This window comes from Lipophrys pholis, assembly GCF_963383615.2.
Source record: "Lipophrys pholis genome assembly, chromosome: 14".
Lineage (NCBI taxonomy): Eukaryota > Metazoa > Chordata > Actinopteri > Blenniiformes > Blenniidae > Lipophrys > Lipophrys pholis.
The window spans coordinates 3640187-3659183 of NC_137633.1; the positions used below are offsets into that span (position 1 = coordinate 3640187).

The 18997-nt window shown below is 43.0% G+C and overlaps 2 protein-coding genes across 2 annotated transcripts in view; one reads left to right on the forward strand and one right to left on the reverse strand.

Annotated features, from left to right (window-relative positions):
- The window catches only part of trappc12 (trafficking protein particle complex subunit 12), a 38826-nt gene extending 29842 nt beyond the window's left edge, over window positions 1-8984 (reverse strand). Inside the window, exons 1-3 of the mRNA XM_080479788.1 lie at window positions 8927-8984; window positions 6051-7433; window positions 4197-4313 (exon numbers count right to left, since the gene is read on the reverse strand). Coding sequence (XP_080335914.1) covers window positions 4197-4313; window positions 6051-7424 — 1491 coding nt within the window. The 5' untranslated portion in view covers window positions 7425-7433; window positions 8927-8984. The remainder of the gene's footprint in view (window positions 1-4196; window positions 4314-6050; window positions 7434-8926) is intronic.
- A 147-nt stretch (window positions 8985-9131) lies between these two features.
- The window catches only part of eipr1 (EARP complex and GARP complex interacting protein 1), a 66318-nt gene continuing 56452 nt past the window's right edge, over window positions 9132-18997 (forward strand). Inside the window, exons 1-3 of the mRNA XM_080480470.1 lie at window positions 9132-9299; window positions 9382-9465; window positions 18168-18300. Of these exons, the coding sequence (XP_080336596.1) occupies window positions 9258-9299; window positions 9382-9465; window positions 18168-18300 (259 nt within the window). The 5' untranslated portion in view covers window positions 9132-9257. The remainder of the gene's footprint in view (window positions 9300-9381; window positions 9466-18167; window positions 18301-18997) is intronic.

An 18997-nucleotide genomic window follows, 5' to 3' on the forward strand; every position in this document is an offset into this window, starting at 1 on the left:
ATGAGAAATAGAATGAGAAATAGCTAATATTAACATTAATTACTATATATCGCGTGTATATTACAGTATATTATTGGCACTTTATTCATGTCATAACTTTACAATGTGGTTTTTAGAAATATTAAAATTTTCAAAGTGGTGGACCTGCACTCTAACAAAACCAAGACTTCTGTTCGACCTTTATTAATGAATTTTTTAGTTTTTATCATTTTGCTAATCTTGAAGAGAAACAGTTTCACGCAAAGCTAAAAGGACGTTATAAAAAAAGCCTTTGAATTTAAATGTAGTCTCTGTGTGTTAGGTCGACATTAATTCCGTGGTTTTCCCTGAATAAATATCCATGACAAGCTTCAGTCTTCAGAAGAAAAACAACGCAATTAATCGCAATCAATTACAGAAAATTGTGCAATTAATTAGTTAATGTTTTTAATCAGCGGCTCTTGAAATCTGAAACTCTTCTATGCTTGGGTTTATGTTCAGCCTAGGAAGATGTTGTCCTACCAGTCTGGTTGATTTATTGTGAGATGTACAAACTGCAGATTGTGTTACCTCTCGTGGAAACGGCCCTTTCCAGAAAGATCATGCAACTTACCATGATATATCAGCAGTTTAGGAAAAGTCTGAGGAATATCGCCCATTGAACAAAAATCATGGCAAAAAGATTTGTTTTGTTAAAGACTCCATGGCAGCTTTGTCATCCCGTTGAATTCTTAACGATTAGGAAGGAATCCTAATAAGAACCACACTAAAATTGATATTTTTCTTAATTTACTGAGATTATATCGAATATGTCCCAGCAACACACAGTTGCCAAGGTAATGATGATAGTTGTCACTGCATTTGCAGATGACACATCAGATTGTGAGTCTGTTTTCAAAAACCCCGGTACCTGCTGGATGATCGGTTTGATTATTTCACTTGGTTTTGAATTTTCTCAGAAACCTATCAGGACATTTGATGCAAACGTCACGGTGCAACTGAGCGTTTAGGTCCATGTCCTGATTGCTAAAACCTTTATGTCAGCACAAGATCAACACAATGTCAGGCTGGTGGGAAAGGCCTGTAAACTCGCTCCATGAGCTCAGATTTGGCAAAACAGTGAAGCCAACCATTGATGGACACACACTCTTGACAACATACAAAAGCGAACTTTTCTAATTAAAGCAATTCTAAAAAGTGTGTCATAATGGTTTTTATTCAACTCTTCAACAATCCACTAACTTCAAAGTAGGCAAAGCCTCGAGCCCCGAGTGCGATCAGTCCCAAACCACAAAGAGTATCCTGGACCTCAGGTTGGGAAGCGCCGCTCTCGTCAATTGTGGTTCACTGTATACGGCATGTAAGATGTGCCGCATTGGAAACTCAAACACACAGAAGCAAGCTTATGCTGCAAACACAAAGAAAAGAAAGAAACCCAGTCTGTGCCTGCAACAGAATCTTGGCGCAAATGCCAAACTGCTCCATGCAACAAGTAAAAAGTAAAACAAACTCACATCCATGTGTGGTTAAAGGACTTTCTGAGCAAAACATACAAGTTTTCATGAAGATGAACACAATGTCCACCGACTGTGCCCGTTAATATCTTGTCTCACTGTGTTTATTTCCCCCCCAGCTATTATTCCAAGACTTTGCCGGCTAATTATTGAGAAACACGGTTTATTTTTCTTTCAGAGGTGAGCAACATCCATATTAATTTCCATCTTAATCTGATGACGGGGTGTCAAGAGATTTCAACGCGCAGCAACCTTCCATATTCGGAGGCAGAAAGTGTGCCTCTGTGTGTGCTGTGAGCCGGGTGAAGCCCTCTCCTGCCTCCGTCTATCGCTCCCTCACACAACACTGCTTTTCTCTTTCTTTCTGTTCTTGTCATTCCTTGACATCTCTGCTGTAGGCTTGCGTTACCTTCCTGGCTCACCATGTCTCTCTCTCTCTCTCCTTTTCTTTTGCCTCCTGCTCCGGGGAGCCACCCACTCCAATCAGCATACGGCGTATGATCCTCTTACACGCACTCACCTACACCGTATACTGCAAGCTGAAAGTACCATTGTGTGTGTGTGTGTGTGTGTGTGTATGCATGCAGGTGTGTGTGCGTGTGTACACCAAGTCCAGAAGGCCCTTGAAATATGCACAGCAGTCCCATGCATAATACATGGGCACAGCAGGAGAAAAGAACTTGTGAGCCGAGTGGATCTCCACCTCTCCATCTCTTCACTCCACCCCTCCCGTCCTCCTCTCCTCTCCTCTTTCCACTCTCTCCATCACTCTGTCTGCTGCTGCTGCTGTGCATATGTTTTAAATAACAACCATCTCTCAGGGTCATTTGTGGGTCACAAATTACAATGGAGGGAATGCACGGGGGCCGGACGGATAGATGGAGAGAGAGATGGATGGAGGCAGGGGAAGGGAATGAGGTGAGGCTGCGCGGTCGCGGCGGCAGACGCGCATTTTTATGCTTGGCGGACGAAGAAATGTAACACGAAGAGAAAGGAGGCGAAATGATTCACTGTCTTCAGTCAGCTGGGACCTAACCACCCGGCAGTTTGAGCAGAATCATTGACTTTGCTGGCTGACAGTCAAAAAGGTCAGACGAGCTGCAGACGCCGCAGGACGCTAAGTCGTGCTAACCTATCAGTGGCGTCGTCGTTTGCCTCGGGAGAGTCGGGCGCCGCTCGGAGACGCCACCTGCACGAGTGCTGCTTTACAGTCGTGACACTTGTTTAGCCAGGCTGACGCAGTACTGCAGCTCGTGGAACCAGAATCACGGTGTCTACCGTCCATACACCTGCTGACAACGCCAAACAAATAAATAGAAATATCCAACTTTTCAAAGGCAATTGTACTCCCGTTGTAATTCACAACAGAAATGTGAGTTAAGCCGTATTTTTTAGTTATGTACGAATCTGCTTAAGTGTCATGCAGTCACCTGACACTAGTCGGAGCTAGAGAGCCGTCACCACCCTCTCCAATGCTCGGGTGGACTGCAGGTTTAAAACAGTGGAGAGACCAAATCCAGCAACGGTAGCATGAACACACCCGAAATAACGGGAGTATAATCACTCCAGTTGAACAATGCGCATCCAAACTGGACTCAAGCATTTGGATATTAACGTGACGACAGTGTGGCGGTGATGGCCACATACATTTTATGAATTGTAAAAACTTCCAAGAAAATTTTACTCGCAAATTCCTTAGCAGTAGCGAACATAATACAACCCTGAGACCTGAGTCGTCCCCCCCCACCCCACCCCCCTCCCACATTAACGTATGAACTTTTGCGGTCACTGGTGTGGAATATGTGATAATTGTTAAAGGCCTTGAAAGTCTTGTTGTTTAATAAGTGTGGTATTGCTGTCATACAGTTTTATGTGGATTTCAACAAGTGGTTTGCCTTAAAGAGGGCCATGTAGGCACCACTTCAAGGTTCTCCACACTGTGGACATCCATCTCAACAAGCTTTTTATGATTCACACTTCACAAACAGTCCACGTTTGTCTCATACTGGGGATTTATGTGTTCATTCAACTTCTGTAGCCACCGCTTGAGCCGAATCCCAGTTGAAATGGATGGAAGCTTGTGAAAGAACCAAATCGGAGGTTTTCTGGCTGTTGGATGACTTCTCCACCACAAATCGACCAGTCACGTAGATCTTCTGTCCCTGCTCTGTCTGAATCATCGCGTTTCACGGCATCTCACTTTACCGCTCCTCTTCCTGAAAGATTCTGATTGGCCGGCTTCTGTGGAAACCTTTTATCCCAATAGAGTCAAACACGCTGACCTGCAGCATAGAGTACAGATAATTCAACACCAGTTTCATTGTCTTGCCAGCTGCTATGGCTGATTCCGATCAGGCAATGAAGAGATCTGAGCAAACTGAGCCTCCACTTGAAAATATGGCATGAGAGAGCGAAATGCACAATAAAGCGAAATGTCCGGGAAACTTCTCCGTTATTGTTGCATTATGCGTGTTTTTAGAAGCTCACCCGTACAGCATGACTGGAGGCTAGTTTGATAGCAATGTGGTCGCTTTCATGCTGATATCTCAGCTTGGCTCTAAGTGTTGTGTTGTGTCTACTACTTGTAGCGTATTTGTTTAAAACATTTTTAAAGGCGGGGGTGTCAAGCCCCTTATGCTTGACACCCCCCGCCTTTAAACCAAGAAGTAAACAATGACAACCGAAGTCCAGTGAGTGACTTACGATGAGTTGTTTGAGGCCGGTGAAGGATTGCTCCACAGAGTTGGCGGTGAGGACCTGACGCTTCGTGGCTGCTTGCTCACCCAAGAACCGAAGCATGAGATCTTTTACAGCATCACCCTGCAGGAAAATAAATTTTTTTTAAAACACACAGAAACTCAGCACCATCCAAAACTGGCAGGACTAGTGTGGAAACTACAGTATGTAAGAAGATCATATCAAGGCTTGTTTCTCTAAATTAAATAAACAGGACTGGGGGTGGGGGTAAAAAAATGTAGTTGTGGACATTCCGGCCTTTGGATGGAAACACAATCAATAAAAACAATATCTCTCCCTTGAAGAAGACAAACCAAAAAACTGCAGGGAGCAGAACGCGCTATCTTTAATCCAGCTTTAAAGTAGATCTAATTTGTTTGCTGAAAACTGGCTCTTAGAGGAAAAGATGACGGGGGAAAAAAAAAAAATCCTTGATTTCTATTCATTTATTCAAGAAGGCATTCAAACACATTCTGAGGGGATAATGAACACAATCTGAGGCGGGAGGTGGACGCACACCAAAAGATCCGACTGAATAAATAAGTAAATTGATGTTTCATCAGGGTTGTCATTACGGGTAAATGCTGCTGTTCAGGGAGCTCGGGGGATGTTTTGGAGAAAAGAAGAACATAACAGGGTGACCCAGGCTGGGACGGACGTGTGTGTGTGTGTGTGTGTGTGTGTCTGTGTGTGTGCGCCATGTCTTCAAACTGTGTGAGCTGTACCAGAGCAGGAGAAAGCTGTGACGGAAGAAAGAGCCTCTTGGTGAACGACAAAAGTGCAAAGCAGGCCATGATCAAGGTGAATTCAATCATTCTTGACGTGACAGATCAGAGAACCTGAGCACGAATAATAATTACCAGGCGTTTTAACGGAGCCACATCGAACAGACCAAACCTACTAAACTTCTTCTCTGTCTTTGAGCCACTCCATCTGCCTCGTATCACCATACCCCCATTCAACTCATCAATTAAGACTAATAAATAAGTGCTTTCAAAATCATTCAGTCGAGTCTTTTGGAAGAATTTTTTTCAATTTCAGTAGTGCTGAATGTTTTTTTTTTCAAATTCCTTCATTTTCAAAGAGAGTAAACTACATTTCTGGGATCAAAACCAGTAATTTTCGTGGAAATAATAAGAGTTGGGCAAAACTGATATTCACTTGCAACAGATATTAATGAAAAGGTGTTTATGACACAAATGTTACATTGATGCGCGACTATTCATTGATTACAAAATGTGTATTCTAGCAGTTCATACCTGACAGATGCTTGTTAACCAGGTGTGCTAACACAAGAAGCTCAGCTCCAAAAAAACAAACAAACATTGAAGCTCAAGTTACATTTAATAATAAAGTTGTTTGCAAAAATAATCTAAAGGAAGGGATGGAGCTGCGGTATCCACCTGAGGTTCAGCACTCTCAATAGAATTAAATAGATGTTTTTCAAGGATTTAATAATATCACTCATTTTCATATAATTGGGAAACTTTGACAATACAGGAACAGTCAACTTGTGAGATCTTCTTCTGTTCATGAACTGAACTTCTCGCAGGGTACCTCTGTGATTGTATAAACACCTCAATCAATTAGACTGATCAACAATTAAATATGTGAGAGGGATTGCACATGCATTATCCACTGGTCTGACTGTGAATGTATGTTGTTTGTATTACATGATGTATGTTGTTGCTCATTCTGAGGCAAATCTGTCCCAAGGGAGAAAAATAAAGCAAACCTTGAAAATAAAACTGCTCTGAAGGTTTTCAAAAGAAACACACAATAAAACAAACAAGCAACAGTCTTTTATTCTTTTTGTCCTACCTGCAGGTTGTCAAATTTAAGTCCAGGCATGGTGAGTCTGCTGGTCTCACCAAAGGCTGGACCGTACTGCTGGGTGGCCACGGATATTAACAGCTTCCTGGTCTCTTCACAGGGTAGCCAGGCATCATGGCGCCTGTCCACCTCGCTCAGGCTCAGTGCTGTTGCAAAGGGATCGTCACTGCCTGAAAACACGGCCTGGAGCTGGTTGAAGGGCTGCTGCTGCGCCGGTGCAGCCGAGGCGGGGGCTGGAGTTGGAGCTGAGAGCGTCTGGGGTGTGGGGGGTTGGGACTTTGGGGTCGATTCGGTGGGGGCGGGGCTGAACACCGGGCTGGGAGCGGGCACGCTGGAGTCCAGTGGCCCGCCCGGGGTAGACATGGAGGAGGAAGTGGAGGAGAGGTGGCGTTCTGGTGTGGGGCTGAGGGGCATGGGGCTACTGCCAGGGGGGATTTCTGCATTGGGGTTGGAAACGGAAATGAAGGAGGAGGGTACAGTGAAGGAATCAAAGAAGTCGGAGGCTGGGTTGACCTGTCCATTGTCAGTGAAGAACTTACTGAGGCTGGGGCTGGGCTGACAAACGAGGGGCACCGTCAGCTTGCTGGGGGTCACAGCCTCGTCACTCGCCCCGGCGCTTCCCATGCTGAAGCTGGGGGACTTGATGAGGGTGGGCTGGAAGCCATCAGGCACCAGAGACTTGGGCTGGGTGCCGTGACTGAAGATGGTGCACACTGGCACAGGCTCATCTTTGGGGCTAATCTCTTTGGCTGACTGCAGAGCTGCTTCCTGACCTTTAGTTTCAGTTGGACTCTCAGCGTCACCTTGAGGTGAAATACAAGCTGTGACTTCCTTTTCTGTGTCTGTCAGTTCTGTAGCATCCTCCATTTTTTCCCCTGAAGCTTCTTCGTCTTCTTCTATCACTGAAACTTTAATCTCACTTGTGTTCTGCCCAATTTGCTCCACTTTATTCTCCAAAACCTTTTCAGTACTCTCCTCCTCCTCCTCCTCGTCATTGTCGTCGTCGTCCTCTTCCTCCTCCTCCTCCTCCTCCTCCCCGGGTTCCAGAAAGGACTCAATAGGGCCGACGTCATCTTCTTCGCTGTTATTGGGCGAGTCCCAGATCATAACACTCTCCATCATCTGATCATTGAGCTTGTCTAGCAGGCTCTCAGAGGGCGTGGCACTACTGTCCTCCAGGGGAGTGGCAAACTCCCCGCCGAGGTCGATGCTGTCCTCCTGGACCAGGATGTTTTCTCTGGACGGGGTCTGGGTGATGGTGGTTGACTCAGGAAGGACCGGAGCCGAGATGTCATTGCTGACATCCTCAACTGCGATGTCCAAGGTGACTGGTCGCTGGGCGTGAGCTTCCCCCAAATCCATCTTTTCGCTCTTGATGGTTAAAACACAGCAAGACACAACATTATACCAACACTGGATTCACAATGACAAATGAAGAGAAGAGATGCTTTTTCAAGCTGCTTTTAGCAGGTTATGGAGGGCGAACTGCACCATCAAGCAGACCATTGCATGACAACATTAAACTTATCATGCGATTCTCAGAAGATGCTGACGTTTTAAGTCTTCTCGAAAATAAAATTCCATTGTAGTGAACAAGGACCACACAGTGTGGGGTGCATTTTCGAATTGACAGTCTTATCATTTTCATAATCCAGATACATTTGTGAAAGTGCTGGTACTGACAGGTGGATTCTGTTTCAATAAAACTTTGACAACAACCTTCTGCTGTCCTGTTTACTACTGAAAACATATATATGTATGTGTGTGTGTGTGTGTGTGTGTGTGTGTGTGTGTGTGTGTGTGTGTGTGTATAAGATAATATAAGGAGCTTTAAACAGCCTTTAAAAAGGCATCCAAATGAATGGAAACAATTTTTCCCCACTGATGTGTTCATACCTGGCTACCAAAGGAAAGGTTTGATACTGATGTCAAATTAAATGCCCATGAACTCTCATCAAAAGAAAAGCAGGTAATGTTTATAACTGTCAACTGACCATGAAAGAAAAAAGATTTACCACTGTCACAAATGAATGTGAAGTCAAACTGCAGGGCACATCCCACCACAATGTCCACAGGAGTCCGATTTGTATACAACCGTGTCTTTATGTAATTTTGCACTACTTTTTGTTTACATGTTGTACATAGTTTATAAAAATGGCACTGTTTCTTTTACATGTTCTTATATATGCCATTTTACAGTTGGCATTCTCTGTGGACAGCAGAGGAAGAATTTCATTGTGCAGGGAAACATGTTTTCTCTATGAATAAACACTAAACTTGAACTTGATGTGAACTGTGTGAGCTGAAACATTGCCAGGGTCTGTACTGGTGTTGTTTTACTTGTAGAAATTATTAATTTAACGGACTTGTATGCGTTCTTATGTCATTTCCCTCACAATCAGCCTTGTTTGCTTGGTTTATTTATCTCTACTGCCACTTGTAAGATCCCTGTTTGCTTCCCAGCAAACATAAATCCGGCTATTCATGACTTTACTCTTGTTACTAATGTGTGAACCTACTACTACTCTCACTATGGGGCATCCGTCGTAGAAATGTCCTTTTTTAAGCAGCCTTCTGGCCAGCTCTGATCTATTCCTCTATTGAATAAGACACTAGTTCCTCTTTAATCCATGTTTTAAGTCCTGTCACCACAAAGCCAATAAACAGACCTCAAGAGTTTCTGTTCAGATGCGACCAAATCCTGCTAATGCTAGTTAGCTATAGTGAGCGTAGCTAAGGATTTACTTGCCACCGTAACCTTACGACAACGCATATGCATGCTTTGAAAGCTACACTACTGAGATCGTGCCATCACATCGCAATTAAGAGACAATAAATTGAAGCTTTAGACATTGTTTTCTCACCTGACCGCCGAGTGACAGCTACAGCCGTACTGCGCATGCACCAAACAAAGACAGCTCTACGTACGGTGTCCAGCGGGGGACAAACGTCCTAGTTCCATTCATTTTTGTATTCTTTGTACCCAGTACGTACTTTAAAAGCGTATGACACGTCGAAAGGGCATACTTACGTGCAAAACTGGTACGTCGATTCCGTATGATTTTTGGCAACGCGGAAGTTTAGTCACTTGTGTTTTGGGTTGTGCAGACCGGAGCACTTTTCCTGTGTTTTCCATGCGTTTCCCGTTATAAAGTTGATTTAAGGGATAAGAAAACGCTTGTTATATATCAAAAAATGGAAGACGACGCTCCAGTCATTTATGGACTTGAATTCCAGGTACGTATCGATGCTATATCGTCATAACGCCACCCATACATGTCTGACACCATCCATACTTGTCGATGGTTATGTTCTACAGGCTCGTGCATTGACTGCTCAGACAGCTGAGACTGATGCGATCCGGTTCCTGGTGGGAACACAGTCACTGAAATTTGACAACCAGGTAAGAAGATCTTATCAAGAGAGACCCATCAGGGCATGCACACATTTTAATATTTTACAGAATGATTTCATGCCCACCATGTATATGACCTAATAGGGAACACTCATCTCTTGACTTCTCTCCCGCCATGAGTTGCTTTTGGAAGTCTATGTATTTTTTTCCAGCTTTCTTGTGGTTCAGCTGCAAATTCAAACGCAATTGAGTGTTTTTGTAGATGAGGTTTAGGTAAAAAGGCGTGTACTATATGAATAATTACAACAACAAACACAACATGTTCTTATTTGAAGTGTGGACCCAAATATAGAGAAACAGCAATGACAGCGAGCTTCAAACTTTGGCATGTAGTCTTAAAAAATAGGGAAGGTGCAGGAATAAGCTGGTGGTCATGAGGATGCCTTAATTTTTAAGGATTCAATCTTTTCTTTCAAAATCTTTTGGAAATAATCAGAAAAAAAGAAATACATCACGAGGCTCTGAATGATTTTGTTCCGAAACAAATATTTTTAGAATTAAACTTATTGTAAGTGTAAATGAGAAAGGAGATGATGAGAGAGTATATTTCTGTGTTTCTTTCTATGTTAAGTTGTGTGTGGGGGACACATGGTGGCACAGTGGTTAGTGCATATTCTCCCTGTGTGTGCATTGGTTTCCTCTAGGTACTCCGCTTTCCACCAACAGTAGAAAAACATGTATGTAAGGTTAATTGGTGCAATAAAATTGCCTATAGGTCCAGTTGTTAGAGTGTGTGGTTGCCTGTCTCTATGTGTTTGCTCTATCACAGAGCAACTGGCCACCTGTCCAGGGTGTATCCTGCCCTTGCTCATAGTTACCTGGGATTGGCTCCAGCACCCTGCAACCCTGAACAGGATGTAAGCTGTATTGAAGATGAATGGGTGTATGGATGAATTGTAGTTTTTATCACCATCATTCAGTGTCTATGAATCGCTGCAGATGTATCAACAATGATATTTTTTAATCTGAGAAAGACATGAGGAAATCCATCATTCATACAACTTGGAGTAAAACAAAGGCAGGCATTGCTCATGAGTTGGGATGGCTAAAGGATTTAAGCTCCAAGTAACAACCTCATCCTCCCACTCCTTGAACTCTCCTGGTCTCGACTTTCTTACTATCTGTCCTAATGATTGGAAGAACATGGAGTGATTCTACCAAAATATCTTTCTACAGTTAGAAACACTGCATCTGCTGCGTGAAAAAGGATCTAAGGGACAAGAACTTCAAAAGAGTTTTCGGCTCAAAGATTCTGATAAAATCCTTTTAACAATTAATTTAATCAACAGTTTGAAGCATCAACTTACTTGAACAGAATATGAGTGTCAAAGTATACTGTTCTTGTTACTAGATAATGAATACATTGCTTGAAATGATGTAAATGCTGTAAGGCATTATGAGATCAAAAAACATGTTGAAATTGTAATAAGGCCTTCTTAGATCATTTAACATAGATTTGAGCTTTTTAGACAAGCTTTTTTTAAGTAAATCAAAATAATTGTTTGTCACTTTCAACATATCCATATGCTGTATGCGAGGAAGTATAGTCTTTAGCACTCTTGCCTTATAACGAGAATGAAGCCAACGTTGGGAAACTCTTTATTTAAAATTGGTGACTAAATTTGCGCTTAAGTGTGAAAGTGTGTTTGATTGTTGGAGAGATCAGTATGGAGAAAACAGACGGCGATGAGCAGAAAACAACAAAACCAAAGACAAATTGGTCCCTCCTGCAGACAACAGCATTGAAAGCAAACAAAACTTCAAAAGGTTTGCGTGTATTCGTCTTTATATGAATATTTCACACGGTTGCTCACAGAATGTATCGTTGCCTGTGAGATGGATGATGCTTCCAGTCTCAGGCAGACTATTTTAAACTTTAATTTTTTTTTGTCCACTTCACACCATTTTGGTCCCTCGTCCTTCTGGCTGTGGAGCCTAAACCAACAGCTTAAGTTCTGGTCAGCGCTTCTGCAACCTCACTTTGGGGTGCTTATGTCAAGTAAGGATACTTAGTCTGAGTATGTCTGTTGCTGCTCTGCAGAAAATCAGCTTCGTTCACACAGAGCCTCACTTCCTGCTCAGCTTTACATCTTAAAGACACAAATGGTCCTGTAGCAGGATCTTCCTCATTGTTTCTTGGGTTGCATCTGAAAGTCTTGGGTGAAATACTATTAGTGAGGTTTTATTACCTCCCACACTACAATGTATATATCTTTTAGTTATGCATATGTTGCAATTTTTAATACAGTCTTGCTTTATATATACACCGGATTTTTATTATTTATTGTTTTTAATCACACTTGTTATCAATGCTCTGTCCAATGGGAGCTATTTATATTTTTGTCATGCCTCCATGTATGGTGACAATAAGGTTATTCATTTCAGTTCAATTCAATTAGACCTGGGGTGTCCAACACATTTTATTGAGGGACCACATAAAGCGCATTTTTATCCTGAGTGGGCCAGACTGGTAAATTAGTGCCATAATAACCGTTAAATTTAAACTGTAAAGTTTTTCTTTGTGGTGGCACAGAGTGTACGTGATGAAAATGTCAATATTTTCATTAAACCAAACATTAAAATTACTACAGTTTCAACTTGAAGTCAACTTTAATGAAACCTTCTGGTGCAAAATGCAGTGAAAAACGTCTCCTATAGCTGTTGTATTATGTGTATTTTTACAAACTCAATATCACAACATGGCTTTGAGGCTGAGAGCAACAAAGTTCCTTTTTTCATGGCAGCTTCACCGACATCAGGTGCAGTCTCAGTGTCGTGTTGTGTCCGCTACTCTTAAGCAGTTAGTTTAAAAAAAAAAAAAAGAAAAAAGAAATGTATGTTTTACGGGCCCGTTTTGACCCACGGGCCTCATGTTTGACTCCCCCTGAATTAGGGCATTGCTCAGGCACCCATATTTGGTACCCGTCAGCTGTGTCATTCAGAGGCGTGAATTCCAGGTTACCACTACTTTAACTTTCGTTCATTCATTAATAGGCTCATTTACTGTTTTTCTTAATTGATGAGTGCTCGGTGATCCATCGCTTTCAGTATGAAATGTTGAAAAAACGTTATGTTGGAGCACAACACAGAAGAAATTGACATCTTCACAACACAAAATCTTCACATATGAAAAGCTGTAACCAGTAAATGTTTGGCATTTGTCCCTATAGTAACTTATAATTGATGCGTGCTGATTACTTTTGTGTTGACTGACCAACCACTAATCGTTTTGAGTCTCTATTTTTGTCTGAACGATGTCCCCATCAAAGACATATTATGGATGTATGTAGCTGTTATTTCTATTCTGTCTCCAAAATCTGTTACCTATTTTGGCCCCTAAAGTTATTAATCTCATTGTTGCTGTTCAATCTTGTGTCAATTGGTAACTGATATCTGCTACGTCAGCAGACTTCTCTGTGTTGTACAGCCGCCATTCATCCTGAAAGTGAGACAGATCTGTTGCATGTTGTGTATTCAACTGTGCTTTCTCTGAAAAGGTCTGATTGTTAGCGAGGGCTTTCTCCTGCCATCGCATTTGTGTGTGTGTGTGTGTGTGTGTGTGTGTTTGTGTGTGTGTGTCAAGGAGAAAGAGTGTGTGTACGCACGCATGCATGCACATCTTGCAGAGGTCATTACTGAGACAGATGACAGAAACAGTTGGCTCTAAACGGGGGGAGAAATAATTAGCTCTCTGAGAGCGAGCAAGGAAGGATGAGAGAGGGAGAGAGGGAGAGAGGGAGAGAGGGAGAGAGAGAGAGAGAGAGAGAGAGAGAGAGAGAGAGAGAGAGAGAGAGAGAGAGAGAGAGAGAGAGAGAGAGAGAGAGAGAGAGAGAGAGAGAGAGAGAGAGAGAGAGAGAGAGAGAGAGAGAGAGAGAGAGAGAGAGAGAGATTTGTGCCTTGAAAAAGCGAGCCTATTTTCTGGCAGAGTTCAGTGTGAAAACAGTCTGGCACTGAACGCAGACATAGTTCAATCCAAGTCTTGTGTAGCGAGTCTAATGCAGAGCTTGTTGGGAATGGTGACAATGCATCCCAGTCGATCTGTGTGATTTCTTATTACACACTGTCAGTAGCTTAATATACTCCTCCTAACGCTCTCCTTCCACTCTGGCATGAGCCGCAATGCAAGAACACCAAAGAGGTGAATTCCTCATACCAGCGGAAATCTAATCTTAGTACAGTTATTAGATTTAGTGGCGGTGAAGCTTCTTATTGCTCATTTATTCAGTGGTGATTCTGCTTAAAATGCCACTGCCAACTGTGGGATTTTACAACCTTTCAAATAAAACTTGAACGAGACAATAATGAGAGGAGAGTGAGGGCGGGTGTGGTTATTCCAGATCTGTCCGAGCCCCGCCGCCTTCTCAATCCGATTTGGATTCGTTGGGTGTGTTCACACTCGCCACCAGGTTTCTGCGGCGGATGAAACTCATTTTGCCATGCTTGCTGTGCTCCTGCGGTCCTTTGGTTTAAGTGTGAACGCTGCCATCTGAGCCCTGACTACCGGCAGAAAGAGAAACGCCTGAATCGTATCTGACTAACTCTCACGCCACGATAGAATGTTGAACTTAAATCGTCTGCAGTTTTTTTTTTTTTTTTAAATATCTATCCTGTAGCTGTCACGACTATTACACTAAAGCTTATTAACTCATTTGATTTTATCTTATACTAAATTCTCTTTCTCATTCAAATTCAATTCAATCATATTTTGTCTTCTATAATTTTTTTATGGTATTGTGTGGTACGTCTCTTGTATGATCAACAACCAATAGTGGCCTCGAATAAATGGCCTTTGTAGACTCAGATTCATCCACTGTCCTCTCTAAAGCTGTTTAGTTAGAAGGAATTATGGACATTTTGGAACTTGTGTTTGTTTTGCAAAACAACCCATGTTGGTGAAACGTACAGGGAGAAAACACACTCTAATTAATTGGACTCTTTCCTCATCCTCAAGTCACGTTCCTTGAGATGAGCCAGCTTGAATTAAAGGCTCCAGTCTGTACATTTGATTTTATTCATGAGGCCCATTGAGTTTTCCTTTCCTGAATAAGTTCACCGGTGAACCCCGGTGAAGCGCGGCTCGCGTGAACTTGCATGAAAAATGTTTTTTCGATTGGCATTTTAGCCTCTGATAGCTCCGGCTGTATCCATAATCCCGCCGGCCTCTCCACCTCCCATTAGGCATAATGCCGGGTGGAAATGTCTCTCTTAACTCGCCGAGCACCTCTCAAATCCCTCAGAGACCAATAGCTGGAATGACAGATCGGAGGGTGCGCCGGCGTGGCATTTAAGGCTGCTAACGAGATAAAGCGCCCGAGCTTGGCACCTCCTCACCCGCTCGCTACTCCTCCGCCCCGCTTACTGTCATCTGCACGGCTAAAGAGCTTTAGCGGAGAAGCCCGTGAAGTGGGGGCCACAAGCCAGCTTGGCTTTATCTCCCCCCACCCCCACCCCCCCCGCCCTCGCATCATCCCGCTCTCACCGGTCTCCCTCTTCCTCTCCTTGATTCCTCCCACCGTCGCCACATAATTAAAAGCACCGGGCCGGGTGCCCAAGTGGATGAAGGCTATGAGTCACTCCCCAGGCTTGGAAGAATGAGGGGATAAATCACCTTCGGGAGGAGGGCTGGAACTTCTCTCGCCTCTCACACCTGGGTTCATTCGGGGGGACCCTATTACTGGTCCCTCCAATTACCCTGTCCCGCCGGCCTGAATTTATTTGTACTGCTCCCCCACCGCCATAAAATTATAACTTTGCGTAATAATTTCCTGCTCGATGCAGTCCCACCCAAGGTTAATAGTCGCCGGGCTGACTTTGAGAAGGCTGAAGGATGCTGGCGCTCTGGTCCTCTTCTCCTCCCCCTCACGCCTCCTCCGTTCAGGCTCTTGTTCAAGCCTGTAAAAGTAGTACAGGCAGGCAGAGTAGCAGTGCCTAGCAGGAGTTATTGTCCAGTGCAACCCCATTAACAGTCCCCCAAGGCGCTGTAAGTGTCTTTCTTATGGGAGAAACCGCCATTAATTGTCTGATCAAACCTTGAGAGTCTCACTGTTTTACTGCATTGTGGGCCCTGAACTGTATTCAATCTGGGGCCCTCGTAGAATACATTTCCATGTAATGAAAACAGCTCAGTAAGGAGGAGCTTCTGTTAAGTTCTTATAGATAAAAGTTTCGCTTGATTTTTTATTTTTTTTTCCCCGACTTGTGTGCTGTAAAATCTGCGCTATTGATTGTGTTTATAACATCAACAAAGCAAAGACGGGTCAAGGAAAACCCAAAGGCTACCAAGATGCTTGTGATTGGGTAATTGTTCCATCGCCGGTAATCAAAAGGCGTCGAGAAAATGTTTTCTCGGGAGAAAAGTTTTCTGTAGTTCTCAGAAATATCGGTGGCATGCAGTGTGTTCTCACTGGGCGATCATAGAAATTCTTTGTCCCTTTGACGACGTAGAAGAGCTCTTCAGCCTTTTCAATGTACTTTTCTTTTTCCTGTCACTGTCATAAGGGAAACCGCAATGATGCTGCACATACTTGTGCGGAAAACATAGCTGCAGCTTGGACAACTAACATGAAAATAATCATATTCTAAGAAACTGGCCTCCAGAAATATTGAAATTCACACAAATGTCATTTTTACGCGTGCGTGTGTAAACAACTACATAATTTTCAGTGTTTCTGCTGTTATTTTGTGTAAAAGGACATTGCTTTCTGAAAAAAAAAATGCAAGTAATGCATGTAAACTGGGCCATAAAAGCAGTATTTTACATAACAATCAGTACACAACCTTCAGCCACATCGTACTGTTCTCCAGTTTTGAATGAGCGTGTTCATGATGTGTGGAAATGTTTAAGACAAAACCGGCTGTGCTCAGGTCAGTCACCAGCACTTGTGCGTTTGAATCCGTCTGTATGTCCGTCCATCAATCATCCAACCGCCAAGTGGTCGGTACAAAGTGACTCAGACGTGCGAGAGAGAAAGTGGGTGGTCTGCTGGGAGAGGGCTGTTGATTGTAGAGGCTAACAAACAACTAGAAATAAAAGATGTTTGAAACGGCTCTTCCACACACTTTGGTTTGAAGCGCTTCTTTGCTGGAGGAGCTCTCGAGTACACTCGGTGTCACGCAAGCTTGAGCGTCCTCCTCCCAAAGCTTTAGCCGTCGTCCTCCTCACTCCTTCCAGCTCCACCTCCGGCTCAGGGTAAACATTTGCTCAACAATCCGGCACAGCCGCTCTCAGCAGGACTTTAGTGAGACTGGTTCTTCTCTCGAGCAGGAAGCCGGAGTTTGAGCGAGCGGCTGGGAGAGTTGAGCTGGTAGGGGTTGGCGAGGCGAGTCGATGTGCCAGTATTGCACCTTTGCTGCAAGTTTGTCTGCTGAACGTCAAAGAGTCGTAAAAGAGTAATTTTTGCTATATTTGTAAGCCAACAGATTGAAAATTGTAAGGTCCGCCCACAACGAACTACTATGTAAATTGCGATCATGTGCATCTCAAACATGCAGCCCCTTAAATATGTGTTTCTGTGAAAGATTCCCACAGCCACCATATTGTGCTGAAAAGTTTTGATTCCAGACGTAATGCACTCCCAACATGCTTCACATCCTCCTCAGCATATCACCTGCTTGTACTTGCGGACTTTATTACTTGTTGCACCTGACAAAAGCCGCTTTAGATTCACACGTAAATTAGTTTTTACAAAAACGGACATTCCCCCCCTCAACGTTTACAAAAATATATTCATTGACACAGACCCACATACACACCTGGTTCGGAGCTACTATGAGCATGCCAAACCTGCAGGGGGCAGTGTAACGAGAAGCATGAAGCCATGACAGCCAATCAGATTCCTGGAAAAGAAAAACCACGACGTCACGAATTGAGACGTAAATATCCGCCGACCCTCCTTTTCAGGAATCATCGTTTGTGGTGAGTCGTAGGAGAAATATCACCATTTTTATTTATTTTTTAACCTCCCACCACTTTGGTCCTGATTATCACACCCATTCGACCAATCGAATGGACTTGGAGGATGTTTGTGAAAAGTTTCAGGAGGAGATGTTGCCGATATACTTGCTTTCTACTCATGACGACGCTCAATAACACAATTTGCAGATCAAAACAAGAGATTTGAAGTTAGGGTGCCATTAGCTATAACTCAGTTATCATGCGAAGACAAAGGGTCGATCACGACAAAATGTCTTGTAAAGAAAGCGCACAAATAAAGGCCTTATACAGAAAAGCTCTCTTGGGTAGTAATGCACCCCCAAACCCCGGCTCCTGTTAGCGTGGCCCAAAAAAAGGAGAAAAAAAAACAACAACAACAAATGAGCTGTTATCAATTTCCTTTTTCCCCCCTGACTTCTCCAACATGTCGTTTGCATAACTCCCTCAAATCCGACCTGACTTCTGAAAGTGTCTTAATCGCCACTTTAAAGGCCAAATCAAGATGTATGAAGTTGACGGGGAACGTTAAAAAATAAAAAAAAAAAAAGAACGAAAGTGACTCCTGCCTTGAAATTACATTTGCTGTCATTTTCTTCCGAAGAGAAAGAAGGGGAACGTTCTCGGTTTCAGGGGGGTGGAATGGAAGGAGTGAGCCGAGCTTTGAACTGCGGCTTGTCTGAGTGGAGGGAGGCAGGGTTTTTTTTTTCAGCTTCATCCTCAGAAGCGTCTCTCCTCACTGTCTCCGCTTCTCTTTCAGATCCACATCATTGACTTTGATGATGAGAATAACATCATTAATAAGAATGTCCTCCTGCACCAAGCTGGGGAGATATGGCACATTGGCGCCAGTCCTGCAGATAAGGCTGTGCTTACCACCTGCTATAACAAAAGTGAGTCCCACTGTTTCCTTCTGTCTTTGGCTCCATTCATTGCCTCTTTATGGTTCTCATTTCCTTTTTTTGTTCTTTTGTTTAATTATCTTTTTTTTTTTTAAACACGTTCTTTACCTTCCTCTTCTTTCATTAACCCAGGATTTCCATAGAATGCAACTGTGAAAAATAGAAAACAAATACTAACGATCCAAAGCAGGGTTCTGCAACGTTTGTGACCAAAAGAGCCGTTTTCACAATTCTTTCACCACATAAAATTTGTCGGGAGCAAAACATGCACATTTTCTGACATGAAGAAGAGAAAATGGCACACATACAAAAAAAATAAGACTGCATTAATGAGGTGTCACATTTACAATTTAGGTATATTCTATTAACTTTCTAGGGTTTTTTTTTATGAATTTTCCTGCTTTGGCCATTTCATACAGCTTGGTTATTTTAGCCTCTTTAGCCATTTACTTGTTTATAGCAATTCCCAATAGATTTAGATATACAGTTTTAGTATTATTTTCTCTTTTTCTCTTATTTTTTTTGGGATGAAAAGTAAGAACAATTGAATACGCGAACCCGCTGAGGCCCAGGATTTGCGTTCCAACCACACCAAGCAGCAAAAACGTCTCCCAGAGTGGATTAATCTGAAAACATTCGCTCAACAAATCAGATTTTATTGCAAAAATGTTAAAGCGCTGAAACACCG